This window comes from Ostrea edulis, chromosome 3 (assembly GCF_947568905.1).
Source record: "Ostrea edulis chromosome 3, xbOstEdul1.1, whole genome shotgun sequence".
In the NCBI taxonomy this organism is placed as follows: Eukaryota; Metazoa; Mollusca; class Bivalvia; order Ostreida; family Ostreidae; genus Ostrea; species Ostrea edulis.
Window position 1 is genome coordinate 31,022,356 of NC_079166.1, and position 21,372 is coordinate 31,043,727.

General features: G+C 34.8%; 2 protein-coding genes across 11 annotated transcripts in view; both read left to right on the forward strand.

Annotated features, from left to right (window-relative positions):
• The first annotated feature begins 2,601 nt into the window (after positions 1 to 2,601).
• Positions 2,602 to 4,295, forward strand: LOC125675125 (uncharacterized). The gene has a single exon (XM_056160451.1). The coding sequence runs from the start codon at positions 2,635 to 2,637 to the stop codon at positions 4,180 to 4,182; it is 1,548 nt and encodes a 515-aa protein (XP_056016426.1). The 5' UTR covers positions 2,602 to 2,634; the 3' UTR covers positions 4,183 to 4,295.
• A 14,896-nt stretch (positions 4,296 to 19,191) lies between these two features.
• The window catches only part of LOC125673867 (proto-oncogene tyrosine-protein kinase ROS-like), a 90,514-nt gene continuing 88,333 nt past the window's right edge, over positions 19,192 to 21,372 (forward strand). For 5 of the 10 annotated variants that reach the window (XR_007369827.2, XM_048910777.2, XM_048910778.2 and 2 more), the window contains exon 1: positions 19,212 to 19,726. Coding sequence is in view for 9 of the 10 variants with exons in the window: in XM_048910777.2 (XP_048766734.2) it covers positions 19,610 to 19,726 (117 nt within the window). In the remaining variant the exon portion in view is untranslated. Of the gene's footprint in view, positions 19,727 to 21,372 lie in introns of all 10 variants that reach the window. The other 5 variants (XM_056160452.1, XM_048910784.2, XM_048910782.2 and 2 more) reach the window with 5 other exon arrangements.

A 21,372-nucleotide genomic window follows, 5' to 3' on the forward strand; every position in this document is an offset into this window, starting at 1 on the left:
TCCAAACTTGTTTTTCAATTGAATACTGTATACAGAGAAATATTCGCCACGTTTTATTTTCGCCCATTTCACCAATCGTTGTCTGTGGGTGAATTTAAAACCGGGCGAGACTGGGTTTTTTCTTTTATCTTTTTTTAACACATCTGTCTCTAGACGAATTTAAAACGCAGCAAAACTGTCCGCAAGTGTTGAAAGGCGAAAATAACCTTGTATATAGTATCTATATAAACTAACTGCTAAAACAAACTACAATAGCCGTGTTTCGACCGGTAGGAAATGTTGTGGCATATCGATGGATGGTTTTGAACACCTGCAATAAATTTTGACAGACAATTACCCCTCTTTGGTAAACATATCAATAAAGATGTGTTCAAATCATACAATATGGCAATACTTGATATAAAACATTTCGTTTTGTCGAGTAAATATGAAATTATGCATAATTGTATCAGAATTAAGCAAATGTTTCGTAGACATAAAATCATAGAAGGGTTTTAGTTGAGAAATGTGTTACTAAAGAATTACAGATAAAAGAGGGTTTAAGCTTATAAAACTGTGTGTAATACCCTCACTGTGTTGTACCACAGTCTTTATGTAGAGTAATCTTTCTTTCTATCTCACTCATTCACGAATGTTTTTTCACAATAGGGGTATGCCATTGTACATGCATATCAAAATTAAGTAGTAATTATAATTTCAACAATGTTAGATAAAAACAATGACAAGTCACGGTAGCCAAGTGATTAAAGCACTGATTTTGCAACCGGGGGGGGGGAGTAACGGTTCGATTCAAACTTCGTCAAACTTAAGGCATTTAACATACATGTAGGTAGTGATTGCTCCATTACCGAACTTTTAACATTTAAAATCAAAACAGGACAAACATGTTCTCACCACTTGCATGCAAAATGTCTTAACATAACAGAGATATACGTCATCGTTCTTTCGTTTAAACCTATTTATTTATACTAGGACATTTACCGGGTGGTTTCTTGCCTATGGCAGCAGCGAAATTCAAACAAGTGTGGATGATTTCAGACCTTTCAATTAAAATATCATATCAAATATACGCTACTTACTTCCTCATACTTTAATAAAGTTCTCTATGTTCGCCGTATCTGGGTGGCTTATTTTATAAAACATCAAATCCTGCCTCTAACTGCTATTTTGATAAACGCACTAAAGACCCGAAATACCTAAAACTTTAAGGAAAGCAAAATGGGTAAGAACAATCAAAATCAAATAAAATAAATAACAAAAAATTAAGAAAGCTAAAATATAATAATAAGTTGATGGTGTAAGGTTTCAACAGTTTCGTTAAAAGTCAGCATTTCGCAAATTTTATGGTCGTTATAACAATCTAGTTTGCCAATATAACCTATCAAATGCTGTCTGACGTGTTTCATAACGATTGTTAGGCCGTTATTGGCACACTAATTTTGAATACGGATAACTCTGTTTACCTGATCGAAATATCGGGCACACGGCATGTGTGACCGGTCGACTTGGGATGCTTACTCCTTCTAGACACTTGATCCTACCTCTGGTATATCCAGGGGTCCGTGTTTGCCCAACTCTCTATTTTATATTGCTTATAGGAGTGAGGAAATTGGTTACTGTTCGTTATCTTCACCTTTCATTATTATAAGAAATATAGAATTGGCGAAATGTTGATTTTAAACGAGATCGTTGAAGCACCTGTAGCATCAACTAAATTGTCTTATTTGAAAATTTATCATATGCAGAACATGTCTCTAAACACCACGTGCAAGTGATGATGGAATATTCCTACATAAATATGGAAAATTGATGTGGAGAAGTCATCCCGTTTGTCATAAAGTAAAATTCTAGTTTGATGCTACAATTCAAATTCAATGAAATATCAAAACAGCCAAATACGAAGTAGATATGAAAGCCTCTGTCTTGGTTGTTTTTTTTTTCGAGGTCACTGTGATATATCGAATGAAAATGAATATTGTTTATATATATAACATCGTCGATATACCCATGCATTTAAATATCAAGTTGAAGCCACAACCAAATATGTTTTCGTGTAGAAGCATTCGTGCCCATGGGTAGAATTCCATCAGGTACATCCTTATCCCACAGTACATGTATTCCTATTGATAATAGCTGTGTTAATCTTACGCTTTCCTCTCTATATGTCTATTTCTCTTTCCAGTTGAATTCATCATTAATTGTAACACGAGTGTAACAATTCTAAGGATGAGCTAGAGAGAATTTTAACCCTTGATTACAAAAAATAAAAGATTGTGAAAACACCCATTAATCACCCATTTACAATCGAATTGCAACAACACGGCAAATAGAATTTCAGAGAGCTATTTAATATCTGCAAGGAAAGTTCCTCCTTGAAAATTGTTCCTGGAAGTAAGAGAACTTTCTCCATTTTTAAGCACTTCCTGTTGTTAAATATCATTCATGATTAAACGCCCTTTCGTTTTTGGAGCACTTCCTCTTATATTAATGTTTGCAGCATATCCAATATACTACCCTGATTAGGAATTTAATGAAGAGGTAAACGATCAAGCACTAACGAAATACTTCCTCTAGAGGTCACTGGAATCGCTCATTACGTTTCTTACAAATCAATTCTGATATCTGGAGGTTGTTATGGAGAGTTGTAAGACACTGTGTAGAATTTTAGCCCTCCCGATCTTTCCAAATGTTCCGCAATCAGGCTTCAACAATAGTGGAGAGAGAATTTCATTCTTATTCTTTTTACACGTAATATCCGGGCTATTTGTCATCAACGGGGTATTTGCAGCCGAACAAGCAACATCAGAAGAATCCAACATTAAGAATTGGGTGGTAGTGACGGTCTTTGTAACAATTGGACTGATTTCGCTGGTTATTCTTCTCATTGCAGGTTGCAGAAATACGCTGCATACAAATAGAATACCAGAAACCAAAATGTCCGATCCATCCTTGAATCTTCGAATAGGATTTCTGTGGGTGTTTGGATTAGTGGTGATGATACATGTGTCCTTGAACTTTGCAACTTATATTGACTGCATCCAATCTTATTCCTTAAGAGGTGTCCATGTGACATTTTTGTTGACGAGTAACATAATCTTATTACTCTTCCTCATCATTCAAATTACCTTTGTTTCGTATTTCCAACATACATGTACTTCTTTCACAAGAGGTTATATTATCAACTTTGCCAGTATGTTCGTTCTAGTGGCCAACTTTGTCATTTGGTATAGTGTAGTGGTTAGTAAAAGCACATCATTAGGAATGATGAAGAACGATGCGGAATCAAACCAAAGCAATGAGACCTATTGCTTTCTAACATCTAAGATACAGCAGAAACTATCTTTAAATATGACGCCGTATTTATTTCCATCTAGAATGGAGTTCTGTATTCTAGCATCCAGCTTTATCATAACATTGAGGAGGTGGCCGATGGACTATGTACGAAATGAAGGGAGTTACACTGACTATCAAGTGCTTCACGAAAATATTGATGATCGTAATGTTCCTTCCCCTGAGAAAAGAAATCACATAAACGGACCTCATATATTTGCAACAGTGTGTGGGTTTGTCATTAATATGCCAACTTTTTTCTCAGCGATATTGCTAGTATTTGTCTCTGACTGGAACCAAGAAGCCCTTCTTCTTACTATTTACACCGGTGAGTCTTTGAGTGCGGTTTGCAGCATCGCCATCGTTTACATATGCAGTTATTGTTTGAACAAGAATTTCAGTAACTCTTGGAGACACAGCAAACTAACGACCAATGAGTACATTCTAATTCTGACATCCTCTGGAATGGTGACCTATTTTACTATTGGTATACTGACCAATTTTTCATACCCCCAAAACATGAAGATGTACGCTTGTTGTCGTTTCCTTGGTTTACTAGAAATATTTCTACAGACGTACTTCTTCATCAGAATTAGGCGGTACAATCTCAATGGCAACCACTCCATTCTCATTTCCTCGTGTGGAATTATTCTCATGTTAACCAATCTGATTTACTGGCTCCTAAATTCTTACAAGCAGAATGCTTTTGCGGAAAGTAGAGAAATATTCCTTGTTGAACGCGAGAAATGGCTCTACATAGAAAACATACTAGTTCCTTTACTGACATTTTACAGGTTTTTCTCGGCCATGAGTGCTTATTCCTTATATTGTAAGTTTAAACCGAATCGTTAAAACATAGTGAACCAGTGCGTTTCTAAAACCTTTACGTTACGGTAGTACTCTACATCGTCATAATGGCTGACTTCCTTTAAAAACATGGATGACAAAATCGATATCAGCAATATTTGACTTTTCCTTTTCTATTTAAATACCTAGCCGAGTAGCTCAGTAGGTTAGAATACCGACTGTTGAACTGTAGGTCGCAGGTTCGAGTCCAGCAGGGGTTTTAAATTTTCTTCAGATTACCTTCTACTAAAACTGTATTTTTTGACAAAATAAAGTAAATTTGAAAATTTTCAAATTCAAAATATTTTTGTACATATCCTACACTTTTCATCTACATCAAATTTCTCTGGTGTAGCATACCTCCTTAAGATTCAACTTTATATCAATTGTGTTGTCCTATATGGGCTTATGAACGAAACGCTATATGTGCCTTATTTTACGTGAGTACTGTTATCGCGCAATGACCCGAGGAATTTTATTTCGCCTGTGGTGCTCCTTGCTAAATCACGTGATAACTAACCCCTCGCGTATATCTAGAACTCTACAGTATCTTCAGGTATACTATGTAGATGTGCAAACATGTAGAGCTCATAGGACATATTCTACTCGGTCCCGCCTTCAACATCAAAACTATCAAAATGATAATTCAATCCGCTTGAAGAGAAGCCACCCAATCCAAAGTTGAAAAGAAAATTAAAACTTAATTACGTTAATGTTTGATGACAATTCAGTTTTGTTTGTCATTCGTATGAATTCAAGAAATATCCATATTAAACAGTTATCAATTAGTACGATAAGATAAGATAAGTTTATTCCAATTTTGGGCCCAGTGGACATAACAGCAAGACAGCTTATAAAGAAGGAAATTTCAAAAAAGAAAGTTTACAACATTAACTACAGGTTACATGGACTGCAAACTACATGTGGATGTAGCATGTTGGTGAAACGAGTACATACATATACGGAAACAATCAGTAATGAGTGTTAAAATACGACCTTGTGCATGTACTCATTTGATCATTATGTATTGTTTCAATTTTTTTTTTTTTTACTCTCACGAATACGAATTATTTACAATGAATAGCAAATATTGCAGAAATGCATTTTCATGAAAGCGCCAACATAGCATAGAAAGAGACCCAAGTCTACCCTTGTATTTCCCACAAATTTACTTCTACTATTGTATCCAAAAAAAAAAATATTCATAAACACACTGTGCCTATATAAAGAGCATTTTATACTTAAGGTAGTACTCTACATCGTCATAATGGCTGACTTCCTTTAAAAACATGGATGAAAAAATCGACATTATCAATATTTGGCTTTTCCTTTTCGATTTGAATACCTAGCTGAATAGCTCAGTAGGTTAGAATACCGATTCAAATTTTAGGAGCAGGAATGGAGATATTTTTACTCCAGTTTATGAAAACAGATTTAGAGGGTCTACCACAGTTTTACAATGAATTATTTTGTGCATGGTATGCCATAAAGGATTGCATCATTGCTACAGAAAAAGAAAATGATGTTTTTAATTATTGTTTGTTTTTTAATCCGAAAGTACAAAGAAGAAACAAGATGTTGAATTGGAAAGATTTTATTAGTGCTAGTATTACACATGTCAAGGATATTTCATATGAAGTAATTCCGGAATTTTTACCAATATCATGTATTGTGAAGATTTTTCAAGAACAAAATTCAGAGGTAAATGTCTCACTGATTACAAAAAATTATAAGGATTAATCCGATTTGTTATTATCTATTCCAGAAGAATGGAAAAATTATGTTCATGAAAATGAGTACAAAAGAACATGCTTTCAGCCAAATTTTGATATTTCATATAGAGATCAAAGGATAGTGTTCCAATCCGGTACAGTACAAATATTTTATAATTTGTTAGTTCAAAAAATGTTTCAAGAACCGGTGTCAAATATTTATTGGCGAGATAAACTTGATATGAATGATAAATCATCCATTGAAAAGCGATGGGAAACGGTACGGGTGTTATACAAAACACCAGATATTACTGAACTGGATTTCAAAAAATTTCACAATATTATATTTACATATGAGAAACTTTTTAGGATAGGGAAGTCTGATTTTAAAATATGTCCAATTTGTATGCTAGAATGCGAGGACATAATGCATTTATTTATTAGATGTAAAGAGTTGGCTGAATTTAAGAACAATTTTGTTATTTATCATCTTGAATCGTTATTGAAAAATTTTGTATTTATAGAAGAAGACAGATTTTTTTGCAAAGTGAAAAGAAAATTGATATTGAAAGGCTTTGTAGATATACATTGAGACATTACATTTCATATAACCATTATCAATTGACTGTTTTAGGAAAGAAAATAACCTGTTTAAAAAGTTTTTCTCACATAGAAATCCTCTATTGAAAGAAACAGAGGTAATATTATTGTTCATATTTTAGATACAAAGTGTTTTAAATGTGATTGTAACTGATGATCTGTTTAAATGTTAATCAATAAAAGAGAGGGGGAAAAAAGAATACCGACTGCTGACCTGTAGGTCGGAGGTTCGAGTTCAGCAGGGGTTTTAATTTTTTTTCAGATTACCTTCCAATAAAACTGTATTTTTTGACAAAATAAAGTAAATTTGAAAATTTTCAACTTCAAAATATTGTTGTACATATCCTCCACTTTTCATCTACGTCAAATTTCTCTGGTGTAGCACACATCCTTAATCTTCTTTCACCTATAGTCCAGCTGGACATGTCATTACTGGCGATGTTGATATAGTTGAAAAGGAGGACCTCAAATCACTTACTTTAAAAGGTCCTAACGACAGAGAACCTCGGTCTTTCAATACGGGACTTTCGAGATACGGATCCAGTCTGATTTTTATCATGCGTTGAACGTAATTTGTCAATCTCTACCCAGAGTTGTCGTTCTTTGCTCTCACATATACCTCTGTTAACGTCTCAAAATAAGCAATGCTATTCTACATGTAAATCCACTTTTTTTTTTTACGGCTAATAAAACTAAGAACTACTTTATAAAATATTGGGAAAATGTAGGACAAGAAACATTGTAGATTTTTTCCCCATTACAATACATTCTTCATGTACCTATGTATAGGCCAGATGCAATAGAAACACCCAATATCCACGTTTCAACCCAAATCAATGCTTCTTGTGTCACAAAAAGACTTGACATCTGCTCAGTATTTATTTATTCATGTATATTTGTGTAACTGAAGTCAAAACCATACTTTATTTGAGCATACGTGCCATTTTACAAAAATCTTGTAAAACCTTATAGACAGCGACCCATATAAACATTATTTACTCACAATATTGACGATTTCATATACGCTTTACTCGCTATATTTGGGTATTTACATCGTTATATGTGTGTACTGGTGGCGAAAACATATAAAACTCGGAAAATTTGTCAACATCGATTTAAATGTTGCCCATGGTAAATAAATTTGGCCCCTAAAAGTTGAGTTTTTAATAATATCTCGCAGTACTTTCACAATCCAAAGGGCGCATGTGACGTCACTGTACCACGTGACTACCTACCTAATTAACTAGACTTTTTGAAATCGGGGCATAGATTTAAGTCTGTATTGTGGTTAATTATCGCAAAATTTCGGCGAACGAACTATTAGAATTAATTACTATAAGCATAAAGAAGACGAAATGCATGTAATGTTGTATACTTTGAAAACATGAGATGTGTCCTTTAAGACGTTGACAGAGGTGTAAGTGAGAGCAAGGAACGACAACTCTAATTTGTAGGGCATGTCACTCCGATTTACAATAATAACTAAGTAAACAAGCATGGAATACTTCAATTGCTATCAAATTCCTGCATTTAAATGTTGTCTTTGAAAGAAAGGAACCACTAATATGTTGTACGGTGTGACCGTTGAGACGAGCGAAGCCCATTAACATCTCGCAACACGACTTTTATCCGCCTCTTCATTTAACGCGCGAAATATAACGCGCTTGGTGTAAACAGTTACAAATTGTGACGTCACATTAGCTGCAATTTTTTTATTCTTCTCTCAAAGCAAGCAAAAACAAAATTTTTGAAGCTATGAGAAAGCTTGTCTGGAATTTAAAAACGTTAATGGTACTTTCTAAACAATCTAATTATTTTAATTACGGGTTTGTCAATGAAGTATACCGCAGTGACGGCGACATTTTTGCAGAAGCATTATGGGTAATACTCATCTTTTTTCAGCTGAAGAAGAGCAAATCACGTGACTCATATGTGTAATCATTGGAGCGAGCTCGTCGCGTTGCTTCGCGACGCGAGCTTCGCTCGCTAATATGATTACGGTGTGACCGTTGGGGCGAGCGCAGCATATCTGAATACATTTTCAAAAAATTTATATTGAAAACAAGGAAAACTTATCTGGTTCACTGTCAATACGTAGGATTACTGTCTTGCTCTTCTCGCCAATGTAGGAACCAGTTTAGCGGGAAATGCAACGAGCGTGTTGTGACGTAGCCTGGTAGTTGTGACGTGACTGTTTACATTTCTTTAGACAATATTTTAAAAAGAAAAAGAAAGGGGAAAGAATATGATTGTCATCCTTTCCTTTCAAATAAGAAAGGTTTGTAATACTTCAAAGATTTTTTTTATTATTATTTTACGAATCGAACCATCCGCCATTTTGTACGAGGGACTTCTGGGATTGGCGCCAAAAAAAATTCTTGTTAGAGGTTGAGATTTAGCTCGGATTATTTCCCGCGCTCTAGTCATTAGAGCTCGCAGTACGAGCCAGCGCTCTGCGCTGCGCTCGCTATAACCATTTTATAGGAAAATGCATTTGATTAAATTATGTGAGTTGGCGAGGGAAATAAATGTAGGATATCGGTAAAACTTCACGCCTTTCATCCAATGATACGCGTCTAACTGCGCCTTTTCCCTTCAAGTTAATTTTCACCCAGATACTAGGCACCAATAGTGACTTGGATCGTCATTGTAGGACTGCGCATAGCTCTTTACGGGCCGTCTGCTAACGAGACATCATTTGTATCGAAGTCAACTTTGCCCTACAATTGGTCATTATCACGTGACCGTGGTGTATAAAAGTCAAATATAATCGGTCGTTCCGGCACATCCCGAAAGTTCCGTATTGGCAACAGAAGTTCATCATCAATCATTAATTTCATGTATGTCGAAGATTATGCCAGATGATGGGCTAAATATGAAAAAGAACATATACAACTTGATACATTGTTAAAATGGATTAAAAGTAATATTAAAACTTAAAAATATATGGAAAAAAATATTAAAACCCCGCATTACACACATTAAAGCCAACGTACGCACCATCTATACTTTTGTGTTTAGTAAACCAGAATTGATAAAAGAATCAGATAGGTCTGTTTTGGTTCTATCTGACAAAGCTTGTAACTACATTGTTTTTGTAAGGCTCACTATTACCAATGTATTTTAAACGAACTTGACATTAATTCCACTTTTGGTAATCGTACCTATACTCCAACTACCCTTTAGAGGGCCTCCGTGGCCGAGTGGTTAGAGCATCGCGCTCAAAATCACACAGCCTCTCACCTCTGTCGGCGCGGGTTCGAATCCTGCTCGCGCCGGTAAGTGAGAAACTTTCCCAGTTTACTTTCGGAAGGTCGGTGGTCTCTTCCCAGGTGCATTGTATCTGGGTTCTCTCTTCCACCAACAAAAACTGGGCGCCACCATATAACTGAAAAATTGTTGAGTGTGGCGGAAAACATCAAAAATCAATCAAACCAACTACCCTTTCAAAAGATGAAATTAATTAAAATCATTCTTCCGTTGTAGATACATTTCATATCCCAGTCAATGGGTCGGATAAATATGAGTTACCGTACCTATACTGGATCCCTTAACTTAAGAAAAATCCTTACAAAGATACATTACTGGATCCAGTTCGTGCTCTACCAAGCCCATATCTTTGCTCCTCACGAAAGTATTAACAGCTGTGAAGGAGAAACTTCAAATGTACTGTGCAACTACATGTGCCAGAAGTGGTATAAATCAAATGTAGATTCTAAAAAATTCTTTAAAAAACTTTTAGTAAACTTGAAATCGCAAAACTTTTCTAAAGTCAACAACATCAAAACATATGACTTTTCAACACTTTACACAACCATTCCTCACGACAAATTAAAGACTATACTTTTTGACATCATAGACAGTTCTTAGACAAAAATAGAAAACGGAAATATTCATATATAATGATAAGTCATAAAAAAAACCTTCTTAAACACCACTTGGATTCCACGCACAAGTACTCTGAAGTTAAAATTAAAAATATATCGGTCCCTCAATGACAATATTTTCGCAGTCTTTGGTGATCAAGTCTTCCAACAGTCTGTTGGAATACCAATGGGCACGAATTGTGATCCTTTGTTAGCTGACCTGTTTTTATTATCTTGTGAAGCAGAATTTATTCAAAAACTTCTACACGAGAAGGAAAGATCTCTTGCTGTGGCCTTCAAATCGACATTTAGATATATCGACGACGTTCTATCTGTTAACAATATAATCATTTTCATTCACATGTCGATTCGATATATCTCTAAGAACTCGAAATAAAAGATAACACATAGTCGTCCACTTCTTTTTCATACTTAGATATTTTATTTAAAATAGATATTAGGGTATCCGATCTATAAAACCCCCATTTCCCACCCAATAATTGTTATGCAATACAAAACTTGGTATCAAATGAAAGATAATGAAGATACACAGTGATTCACCAGAAGAATTTTCAAAATTGACAAGACATATAAGAAATATCTGTTATAGAGAATAACATTAATCCCTATGAGGAAAAAAACATGTCTGACATATAAAGTCAATTAGAATATAATTTCCAAAGAAGGCTCATGGTGAAAAGATTCCTGTTACCATGATCTTCCAAAATATGTGAATTTTTCCTACAATTCTACAAGGGGAGATAACTCTGACAAAAAAATCTAATTCACTTTAATTAGATGTGACATCATCTACTCTCTCTTTCTGTCTTTCTCTCTCTCTCTCTCTCTCTCTCTCTCTCTCTCTCTCTCTGTGTGTGTGTGTGTGTGTGTGTGTGTGTGTGTGTGTGTGTGTGTGTGTGTGTGTGAAAATAAATGTTTTTATGGATCGGATACCTTAACGGCAAACTAACAACTCAACTTGATGATAAACGGGATGATTTCAGCTTTTCCATCGTCAACTTATCATATTTATGTAGCAATATTCCATTATCACCTGCATGTCGTACATAAATTTATATTTCTAAAGTCATTCGATACGCGAGAGCTTGTTCTAAGTATGATCAGTTTTTAAATCGAGACAAGCTACTGACAAATAAGTTGATGGTGCAGGGGTTTCAACAGTCTCGTTTCGCAAATTATATGGTCGCTATAACGATCCAGTTTGCCAATACAACCTATCATTAGGTAAAATGCGGTCTGACGTGTTTGATACTGATTGTTAGCCCGTTATTGATTCACTGATTTTGACTGCGGATAACTCCTTTTAACTTATCAAGATATAGGGCTCACGGCGGGTTTAACCGGTCGACATGGAAAGCTTACTCCTCTTACGCACCTGATCCCACCTCTGGTATATCCAGGGGTCGCGTTTGGCCAACTCTCTATTTTGTATCGCTTATAGTAGTTATGAGATTGATCACTGTTCGTTATCTTCAGCTTTCACCCATTTGATATAACGATATCTAAACGAATTCATTGATTTTGTCTTTTAATCCGACAAAACCGGTAGTATCAGTGTTGCCTTCATCGTCGACGATAGAACGACTGTTCACGACTGGCGATATTTTAACGTTCATAAGAGTTGTAGATTTACACGCAAACATTGTCGAGAAAATGCCGTTTTAAATAAACGCTCCAAAAGATGACTGCGGATTACTCCGTTTACCTGATCAAAATATAAGATTCACGACGGATGTGAGCGGTCGATAGGGAATGCTTACTCCTCCTAGACACTTGATCCCACCTCTGGTGTATCTAGGGGTCCGTGTTTGCTCAACTTTCTCTTTTGTACGGGTTATTCCATCTCTGGTGTGTCCAGGGATCCGTGTTTTCCCAACTCTTTATTTTCTATTCCTTGTGGGAGTTTTAAGATTGACCACTGTTTGTTATTTTGCCTTTTCATGCTCATACACATCAAGTGAATAAAAAGTATAGTTTGTATATGTTATAGTATTTACAATATATAGCTTAATGACGCACAGATTGAAAATTCAGCGCCAAGTTTCTAAACTTGCATTTCGCAAACTTCTTCATACCTTCACTATGCTCGAGAATGCCTCGGGTTCATTTTGTTACGATGCTGTGGAAAGAGAGTAATTCAGCAATCTTTAGCTTCGTCTTAAAATGAAATCTTCGAGTAAATCTAAATGTCTATACACATGTGTAATAACGAATTTATGTTAAAAATTGCTAGGTTATTGAGGTGCTTAAATCTCTTTATAATAGCACTTCTCAACATTTTGTATCTTTCTTTTGATAGTAAGAGAAAGGGGCTGGTCCTTCAAATAAGGGGCCCAGAAGAGTCTAAAGTCTTTTAAGCATGTCTCCTGAGATACATGTATTTGTATTTTGTTATAAGTCATACAAGCGAAATTGTTCATCTTAACAATCCCCATCTAAAGATATCATTTTTAGGTCATATATTTCTTTTAAAGGACCAAACCGATAATATTTTGATCTCTTTTAACTTGAAAAAGACAAATATTTTGTAAAGCATCAATAAACAAAAATTGTTCAGAATAATGTTCTTCAGCATATGAACTTTCTATTTTTTTTATTATTTTTTTTTGATAAACGCTCACACTAGGAAGTAACAGGATTGACCCCTAAAAATACTCAAAACCGGTAACAAATTTCAAAATATTTATTGAACAAAAATTGTTCGTAAACATAACACTTTTTATATGGAGAAAAAGGGGTCGACTCTTCAAATAAGGGGCCCAGAAGAGTGTAAAGTCTTTTAAGTATATCTAATTCATGTTAAAAATTGTTTAATGTCCCTCTCGAGTATTTTTCACTCATATGAAGATGTCACCAATACCGGTGAAGGGTTCAAATTAATTTAGGCCTGTGCCTATGCTCGGCGCTTACGGCCATTGAGCAGTGAGGGTTTGTTTTAGCGTGCCACACCTACTGTGACACGGGATATCCGTTTTTAAGGTCATCTCCACGGACCCGTGACATGCACACCTGATACCAAGCGTTTGGCGATGGAACTGCCACTACATGTTTAACAACTTAGGTCTGTCGGGGCCGGGATTCGAACCCCAACCTTCCGCATGCTTGGCGAACACTCTACTTCTAGACCACAGCGGAGGTTAAAAACAATTTTGTGTCAGTAGAGTTTTTATATCAAATTATTAAAGCCATGATGAATTACTGATTTTGACATTATAAAATCCATCGTCTATCTTGTTGAAGGACCATGCATGTCTAGTGTCAAAGAACCTGTCTTCAAATTAAACCATCATGGTTTGCATCCATCCAAACAATGTTGGATCAGTTTTCTGAACTTAAAAAATATAGATCTATCAAATCAAAGTCCCTATTCGTTTAAAAAGATGTTGTCAAATATTATAAGACATTATTTTATAATAATAAAGAAAAGGAGCAGCAAAGCAATGATAAACTAACAATGTATGTTGCATTGAAGCACAACTTTGGAAGAGAACACTACCTCTCTATTGTTAATAACTTCGATCAGGGGAAGAGTATAACTAAACTCCGCATGTCTGCACATCAATTAAATATTGAACAGGGAAGATATACAGGACTTCCTCCTGAGTTATGATTATGCTTCCAATGTGATATGCAGGAGGTTGAAAACGGACATCATTTCTTGTTTGTTTCTTCAAAATATAACATTGAGATGTTATATAATCAATGGAAATCATCTCAAGAATCAACTCACATTTCTCCTTTTTTGGACGTCAACTGAAAAACTGGTATGGATGTTAAATAATGAAAGGAAAGAAAAGTTGAAAGGAAATATAATTATTATTATTATTATTACTTTTCAAAACATTTATAAACATACAAGACAACTTTCATCCTTGCATTCACACAGTTGGGAAGAATAATTAAAAATAACATGAGTAGCATTTTAAAGTAACAGCAATTAAATCATTTGAAACGTGAAGTTATTCAAAATGACATTTTATGTTTGCTTGAAAAGTTTATTTTTGAAAACAGTAAAAGAACCATGTATAAACATCTGTATTTTCACGTACATGCAGGTTTTCGAGAGTTTATCTTTTTGTTGTTTTAAAAATGCAAAAGAACCTTAAATGTATGGGTGCAATATATACATGCATTATCATCTACTTTTACACATGAGTACAATCATATTTCATCATGAATATTGGAGACAATAGTGCCTGGTTAGGATTATATAATAAGCTATATAATGTTGAGTTTCTGTAGAAATAATGTTTAAATTATAATTCTTTTTGTTAGCAATGTCTTCCGGGACCCTTGACTGGTCAATGAAATATTTTGTATATAGAAGGTCTTCTGAGATAATCAACTACAGTTAAAACTGCCATTGCGACACGCTGAATGCGATTCACTGTCGTATGTGACCGTAAAATCACTTTTTACCACCAGAGTAACATTTCTAGATATCATAATTACCAGGAAAAAAAGGAAATTAACTCTGCATAGTTATACTCTAGATAGTAGCTGGCTAATAGTAACTTCCTTGGTCAGGGTGTGATGGATGTGCATTATACAAACGTTAACCTTAAAAAAGAAAATTCCAATCTGTAATTTAACTGTTTAAAAACAAGTAAATAAATGGATTCAACAGAAAACACAACTAAAATAAATAAATAAACAAACCTTGCATACAGTTTATAGCATGACTAGAGTTATCGTTCCTCGGCCTCTCACGAACATTGTGTTCAGGATCTGTAGAGTTTGTTTTAGGACAGCTATAAAAATCTTCCTTGTGTACGATACATTTAACTGTGCGATTTTTAAAAAATATAATATCCAACTCTTTGATCTTTACTAAATTGTGTTATATGTAATTTATACAGAGATAGAACACGTGCCTCTTTGATTACAAGACATCAGTTTGCATTACTGATCTAACTGATTAGACCCTGCAATATTTTAGCCTTTACTCTGAGTTATGTAAACAAAAACTCGAATCTTTTTATGTTTTACAAACAAACCAGTGAAATGCATGTTAATTTTGTAATTTAAAGCATCTAACTTTTGTACCGTCACTTTAGCTGTTAAATGACACAATTTACCTAAAATATACTTGAAATGTGATTGATATCCATATTTATTTATTTATGAAAACTTCGTAAACAATAACAATTTTAATGATAATAAACTCTCTATAATGAGCATCTGTCCTGATATATAACCTTATTTTTTTGTGAAATCTTTTAAGCATGAAATTCCTTTTCTACTTACACATATACATCCCTTGATTTCAAGAAGCTCGGTATATATTTAGATATTTCACAAATTATATGAAGCTGTCAAAAGGACAGAGGGGGTGGGGCGGCCCTTGGTCGACTCATTTTCGTCATACAAGTCTTCGTTGCTTCAAACCCGGGCGTGTTTTTGTACAGGAATTTCTTATTCTCAATGTTTGATGTTCTTATCAGTACAAAATGACATTCAGTTAAAAAACATTAGGCCGGGGGGGGGGGGGTATAAAATGTGTTGAGTGTGTGTACCCTATACTCAAACCCATTATCCGTGTCCCGAAGTCATACTCATTCTCACAAGTTGTACATTTGTTGTGTATAGATCATTGTGTGTAGAGGCACATAATCGACAACTAAAGAACTCTTCCGGATGTCTCCCAACTTTTGATGATTTCCGAGGGCACATGGATCAGAATCTTCTACACTGAGTAAAGGTTTGAGTACGAAGTACGTTTTTTTTTTTTAGAATGTTATCAATATGTTTTTATAGTGCTATGAAACTTTAATGTATCATATATAGTTTTAACTTTCCAATTCAATACACGAAAGTATTCACGTTTTCTTTTAAAAACACGATCACATCCCCATTTTATGTACTGCAAACAGATTTAGATATTAGAGGAAAGTTTATAGCAAATCAATCTTGATTTCCTTTATGATATACTTTGAAATATGAGTATTATGTAAAGAGCTTTAGTCAATCTTGACGGCGTTATAATAACAATATGTGTATTATGAAATGTGAGTATTATGTATAAACCTTTAAAATAGTCAATATTGACAGCGCTATGATAATAAAGTAATAGGTATTTAAAATAATAAGCAATTATATGATAGTTTATATCAATATGTAAAAGAATGAACGTTTATATAGGAATTCATATGACTGTGTTTCCTCAAACCGATAGGATAAAATTCATTTCAATCTTTTAAAGGGAAAGCAAAGGTGATTTTGTTCAATTTTTAAAAGAATTAAAATGAGTCATTTAGATGAGCCATACAAGTCATTATCGTTAAACAATAACAATTTATAATGCATTTATTTAAAATTTTAAAACAATATTACAATTATGATATTTGAATTACGTCCCCTGAATTTTTGCCTTATAAAATTCAATATGTTATATAGCACGCCTCCAAGTGTCACTTGTGACGAACATATAATAATTTCGATGTTGATAAATATCATTCATTCATCTTTTTTCATAATGTTAGAAAGGAATAAGATGAACAAGGGCAGATCCAGCAGAGAGGGGGGTGGGGGTGTCGGGGGACCCCCCCCCCCTTTTCGCGGACCAAAAAGTTCAAGAGTTATTCAATTTTAACGAGTATTTGAGTCAGAATTATATAAAAGGTGGATATATGTACTTACATTACTCAAATTTATCAACACCAGTATATCATTTAATTGATTCTAAGATAAATAAGACCACTGATATCTATTAACGATATTTTCGTCAGATACAAGTATCACTAACGGATTCTTAAAAAGTATATGTAACATAAAAGTTTTGTTTAAGAAGTAGACAATTTGAAAGTGTAAAAGAAGTGCCAGGAAATGCTCAGAATGCAGGGTTTTACACCATTTACTCCAGAGCTTTGGGGGCCTAGGCGGTCCTCAGACCCTCACCTATTGGGAGTAACCTTTAAATTATCTTCTTCCCCCCCCCCCCCCCCCTCTTTTTCATTGCGAAATAAGGTCTGAGTATGGAGACTGGAATGATTAGAGTTTTGGAAACAAGTACATGTAGTATATATATAAACTAAGCACTTTCATGTATGAAAGGTTGTCACATAATTTCCCCAAGATGTTCTGTACACCAGCAAAGGGTAAATGAGGGTAGGGGTGGTGGTTGTGAAAAGTACAAGTGCTAGCACCCCCCCCCCCCCTTCACAAATTCCTGGAGCCGCCTATGATGAATCAGGGTGAGAGAAAAAAATCATCAAAATGAACTAAGCTATCTCTTCTAATGCAGAAACTCACTTGACATTAAACTCTTCATAACCAACAGACAGAGGCTCTCCGAATATTTGGGTACCCTTAATACGCTTGTTAGAGAAAAGAAACCAGAGGCTCTCCGAATGTCTGGGCACGCTTGTTAGAGAAGAAAACGGCTTTTTACAGAAATCTTGTAAAAGTTTCTTTGATCCAACATTTATGTTTTGGACTAAATATCTAGTCATATTATGATATGTTTTTGGTGCAATTAAATTATTGCTTACTGTAAATTGTTTAAAATCGCCGTTTTCTGATCATAAATTTGGAACTACTTCGTAATATGCGTATGAATGTAGGATATACACGTGGTGGAGATTTAAATGTAAACATGGAATCAAAAGTAAGAAAGGCTGTAAAAATACGATAAAACTTGTAAAATAAGAGAGAAACAGCTAAACGGTAAATATGCACTTATTAAAGAGTCAGTTGGCTATGAAAAGAGCCTGATGTATCACCTGTTGCCTGAATTTTAAAGGGAAAGGAAACCGAGAATGATTGTTTATATCATGTGATTATATTGTCACGTGATTCCAAGCGTTGACAGAAGTGTATGTGAAGGAAGAAAACCCAGAGGCTCTCCGAACATCTGGACCCTAAATACGCTTGTTAGAGACCTGTAATAATCACATTTACAAAGCTCTTTCTAAGATTGTAGGGATGCGTGAGAAGGTTGATACAAATCATGATGAACACCCAATGACTGATTTTTTAAATTTATTTATCAAGTGGATTAAAATCAATTACCTGCCCAATGATTCGTCCGTTTCTTTTGACAGAGATCTTTATCAATAACAGGATACGAGATTTTACATGATATTAGGAAATTGGCTGGAGATTTATGCAATACAAGTATATTTATTTCCACAAGAAAAAAAAAATCATTTAGAACAGCTAGTACAATTTGATTCATTGATCAATACAGTAATGGTTTCGAACTTCGTCGCTTTGTATCAAAGTTGCCCCACCCCAAGTTTTCCCAATACACACGACTCTAATTTTTTTTTTTATGAAACTTAAATTTAATATTTAAAAGATACTCCGCGTGTTTATTATATTCACTTACCTGCAAGTGTAAACCTCTTTACATACAGAATCTCACATGTCGTTTTCATTGTACTTTAAACTTAAATATTTGAAAAATAAATTTCAATTTTTAAAAAGCACGAGAGTATGAACTGCGACGCCTCGCGCTGGGTTGCATTTCATACCTTTATGTATTTTCAAAAACGAATTTTATTTCTTAATTACAATCTACTTTCATTTAGAGTTGGAATTCCCGGTCGTTATTTAAAATGGTCGGACTACATCAAGATTCATACTCGCATTGATCACAACTTCATCGCATTCACGAGGAAATGTACTGTGTCATTATAATTTGTAGATACATGTATCAAAGGCAAAACACGGGAAATTGATTGTATTTTTAATCTTATTTATTATCTATAAAAAGTTATGGTTTCAAAAATATCAGCACGTGCGAATTCAAAGAAAAATTCAAAACAATTTAAGTTTTGACGAACACATGAATTATGGGTTTTTAAAATCAAGAGATTATGGAGAACTTTTAAAAAGTAAATAGAAATGCAGTTATCCGGGATGTAAACAAGTCGAATTCACCCCACACGTCCCGCTACACTCCCAGTTCGGCGGGGGTAACAATATCTACACCTTTAACCGGAATCTGCAATTTGAAATCTTTTGTTGAAATGAAATCGATGGCATTAAGTCGTTAACTCATAAAACGTCCATCAAATGGTGTGTAAGTGTGTGGCCGATTGTCTGTAACATTCAGTGACATTGAACAATAGGTTCAGGATCCAAGCAGACGAGAGAGGATAGAGCGCGGGATTCCCTGTGTGGCAGTAACTGAAGCTGAGTCAAACGAGAGCTGACGTTAGCGTGCACTCTCCCGCACGCCGCGGTTTATAGTATTTTGCAACATGGACTTATAGACTGACACAGAACGAGATGACACTCAGTTTCCTCCATGTATTATTATTTTGCGTGGTATTCTTTGGAGAAATATTTTTTGTAGCTTTCTGTGCAGCTAGTCAGCAGTGTTTAGACTATTGTAATTCTAAAGAGGTAAGAGTTTGTCATTAACTGACCATTTCCCACAGATCTTTGTGGGATTTTATATCATTTTTCATTCATAATAACATTTTTGAACAGCAATTGAGCGTTTTAACTCCCGTAAAACCCGTTCAATAGCTTGTTTCCATGCAATTATACGGCTATTATTTGTCATCTGGTTTCAGTTGACCTTTGAAACATTCCGTCCTTCTCCGTCAAGCCTGTTGTTTTTAAGAAACTTGCATGCAAATGCACAATGTGAAAGAGGACACTTTTCTTTATAACGTTCGTTAAATAATACTGCATATACATAAGCGGTTATCTTGTATGTTTGGTCTTTCTTTATGAGCTGCGATGTCACTGAGTCTGCTGCGAAGCTAGGAGCTATGAAACTCATTAAAATTTTGGATAAGTTCGTGAGCTAACCTCTTTATGACTTAATTAAAGCTGTCTCCCCATCTAATCACACCCTTGATCTTTTTCAGTGTGTCACAACAAATAATTATTTTAACATCAGCGGGGAGGTGTTTTTTCCAGAGTTTTCGTGTTTTGAGTCGGTTACCGCGAAAAATCGCCGTAAATCTCGAATACTTTGATAAACTCCAGCTAAAGAAAACTCTGCTGGGGGATTGTGTCCATGTCGAAGAGTTTTCTTTCCCACAACCAGCTGTGTAAAGCATCCTGTGACCTCCAACTTCTCATTATCAACAATTAATTATCTTATCACAACTGAATTATTCTTTGCAAGATGAAGGGGAAAGGCTAGCTAGTGGTAAAATTGTATAAGAAGAAAAAAAAGGGAAAGAAAAGAATAAAAAAAAACATGGCAAGATTTTACTATGGACTGCAAAACTATCCTATAGTTTTTCCCCCGAAAAAAAAAGAGAGAAATACAATCACCCCCTAAAAACCGCCCCCTGTGGCAAACCAGATTCTCGGGAGACTTTCTCACGGTGTTTCAAAATGTCATGTACACCACTCCTGATGGCTGACATATGCTGAGACTGGGACATTAGGAAACCAGGCCACAACTTGTTTCGTTTTTATGCCTTTCGTAAATAAAAGAAAAACATCTTTGCCTTGAGTCGGTGCGTTTGTTACAGCACGCAGAAATGAAAAGTGTCATAGATAGTTAACAGACGACGGCTGAAAAATGACCCCAGCTTTTCTTTGAAATTATGTGAAAGATAACGGACATGACCTTGTAATACATATATTTCTCATTGAAATATTTTCTTTAGTTCATAGTTCAATTTTACTTGTAGTTTAATTCAGTCTCCATTATTACAGATCGTCTGCCGAGAGAGACAAATGATGTGTTCCACCATTTTCACGGAATTTTTTTTTCGTAAAATGTATTTCTTAATTTGTGCAGCACAGGCTGGCGACAAAAATTAGCAGTATCTTCGGAGCTCACACAGAAAATGTGATGGCTAAACCAGTTTAATCAAATACAGAAATGAAATTCATCTTAAATACAAACAAATGTGTACCCCAGTCTGGAGTCAAGAGCTTAAATAAATATACGAGAGTCAGTGAATGATTTCTCCCTGGTTCATGTATTTGATTTTCCTCTAAATTTTAATTTCGTACTAAATAACACATAAAAAATAAATAAGAAATGGCATTACGTCAACAACAAAGCAGAAACGAAAAAT

Excerpts from the sequence above, each read along its gene's own strand:
- LOC125675125 (XM_056160451.1), top strand. The coding sequence starts at position 2,635 with ATGGAGAGTTGTAAGACACTGTGTAGAATTTTAGCCCTCCCGATCTTT.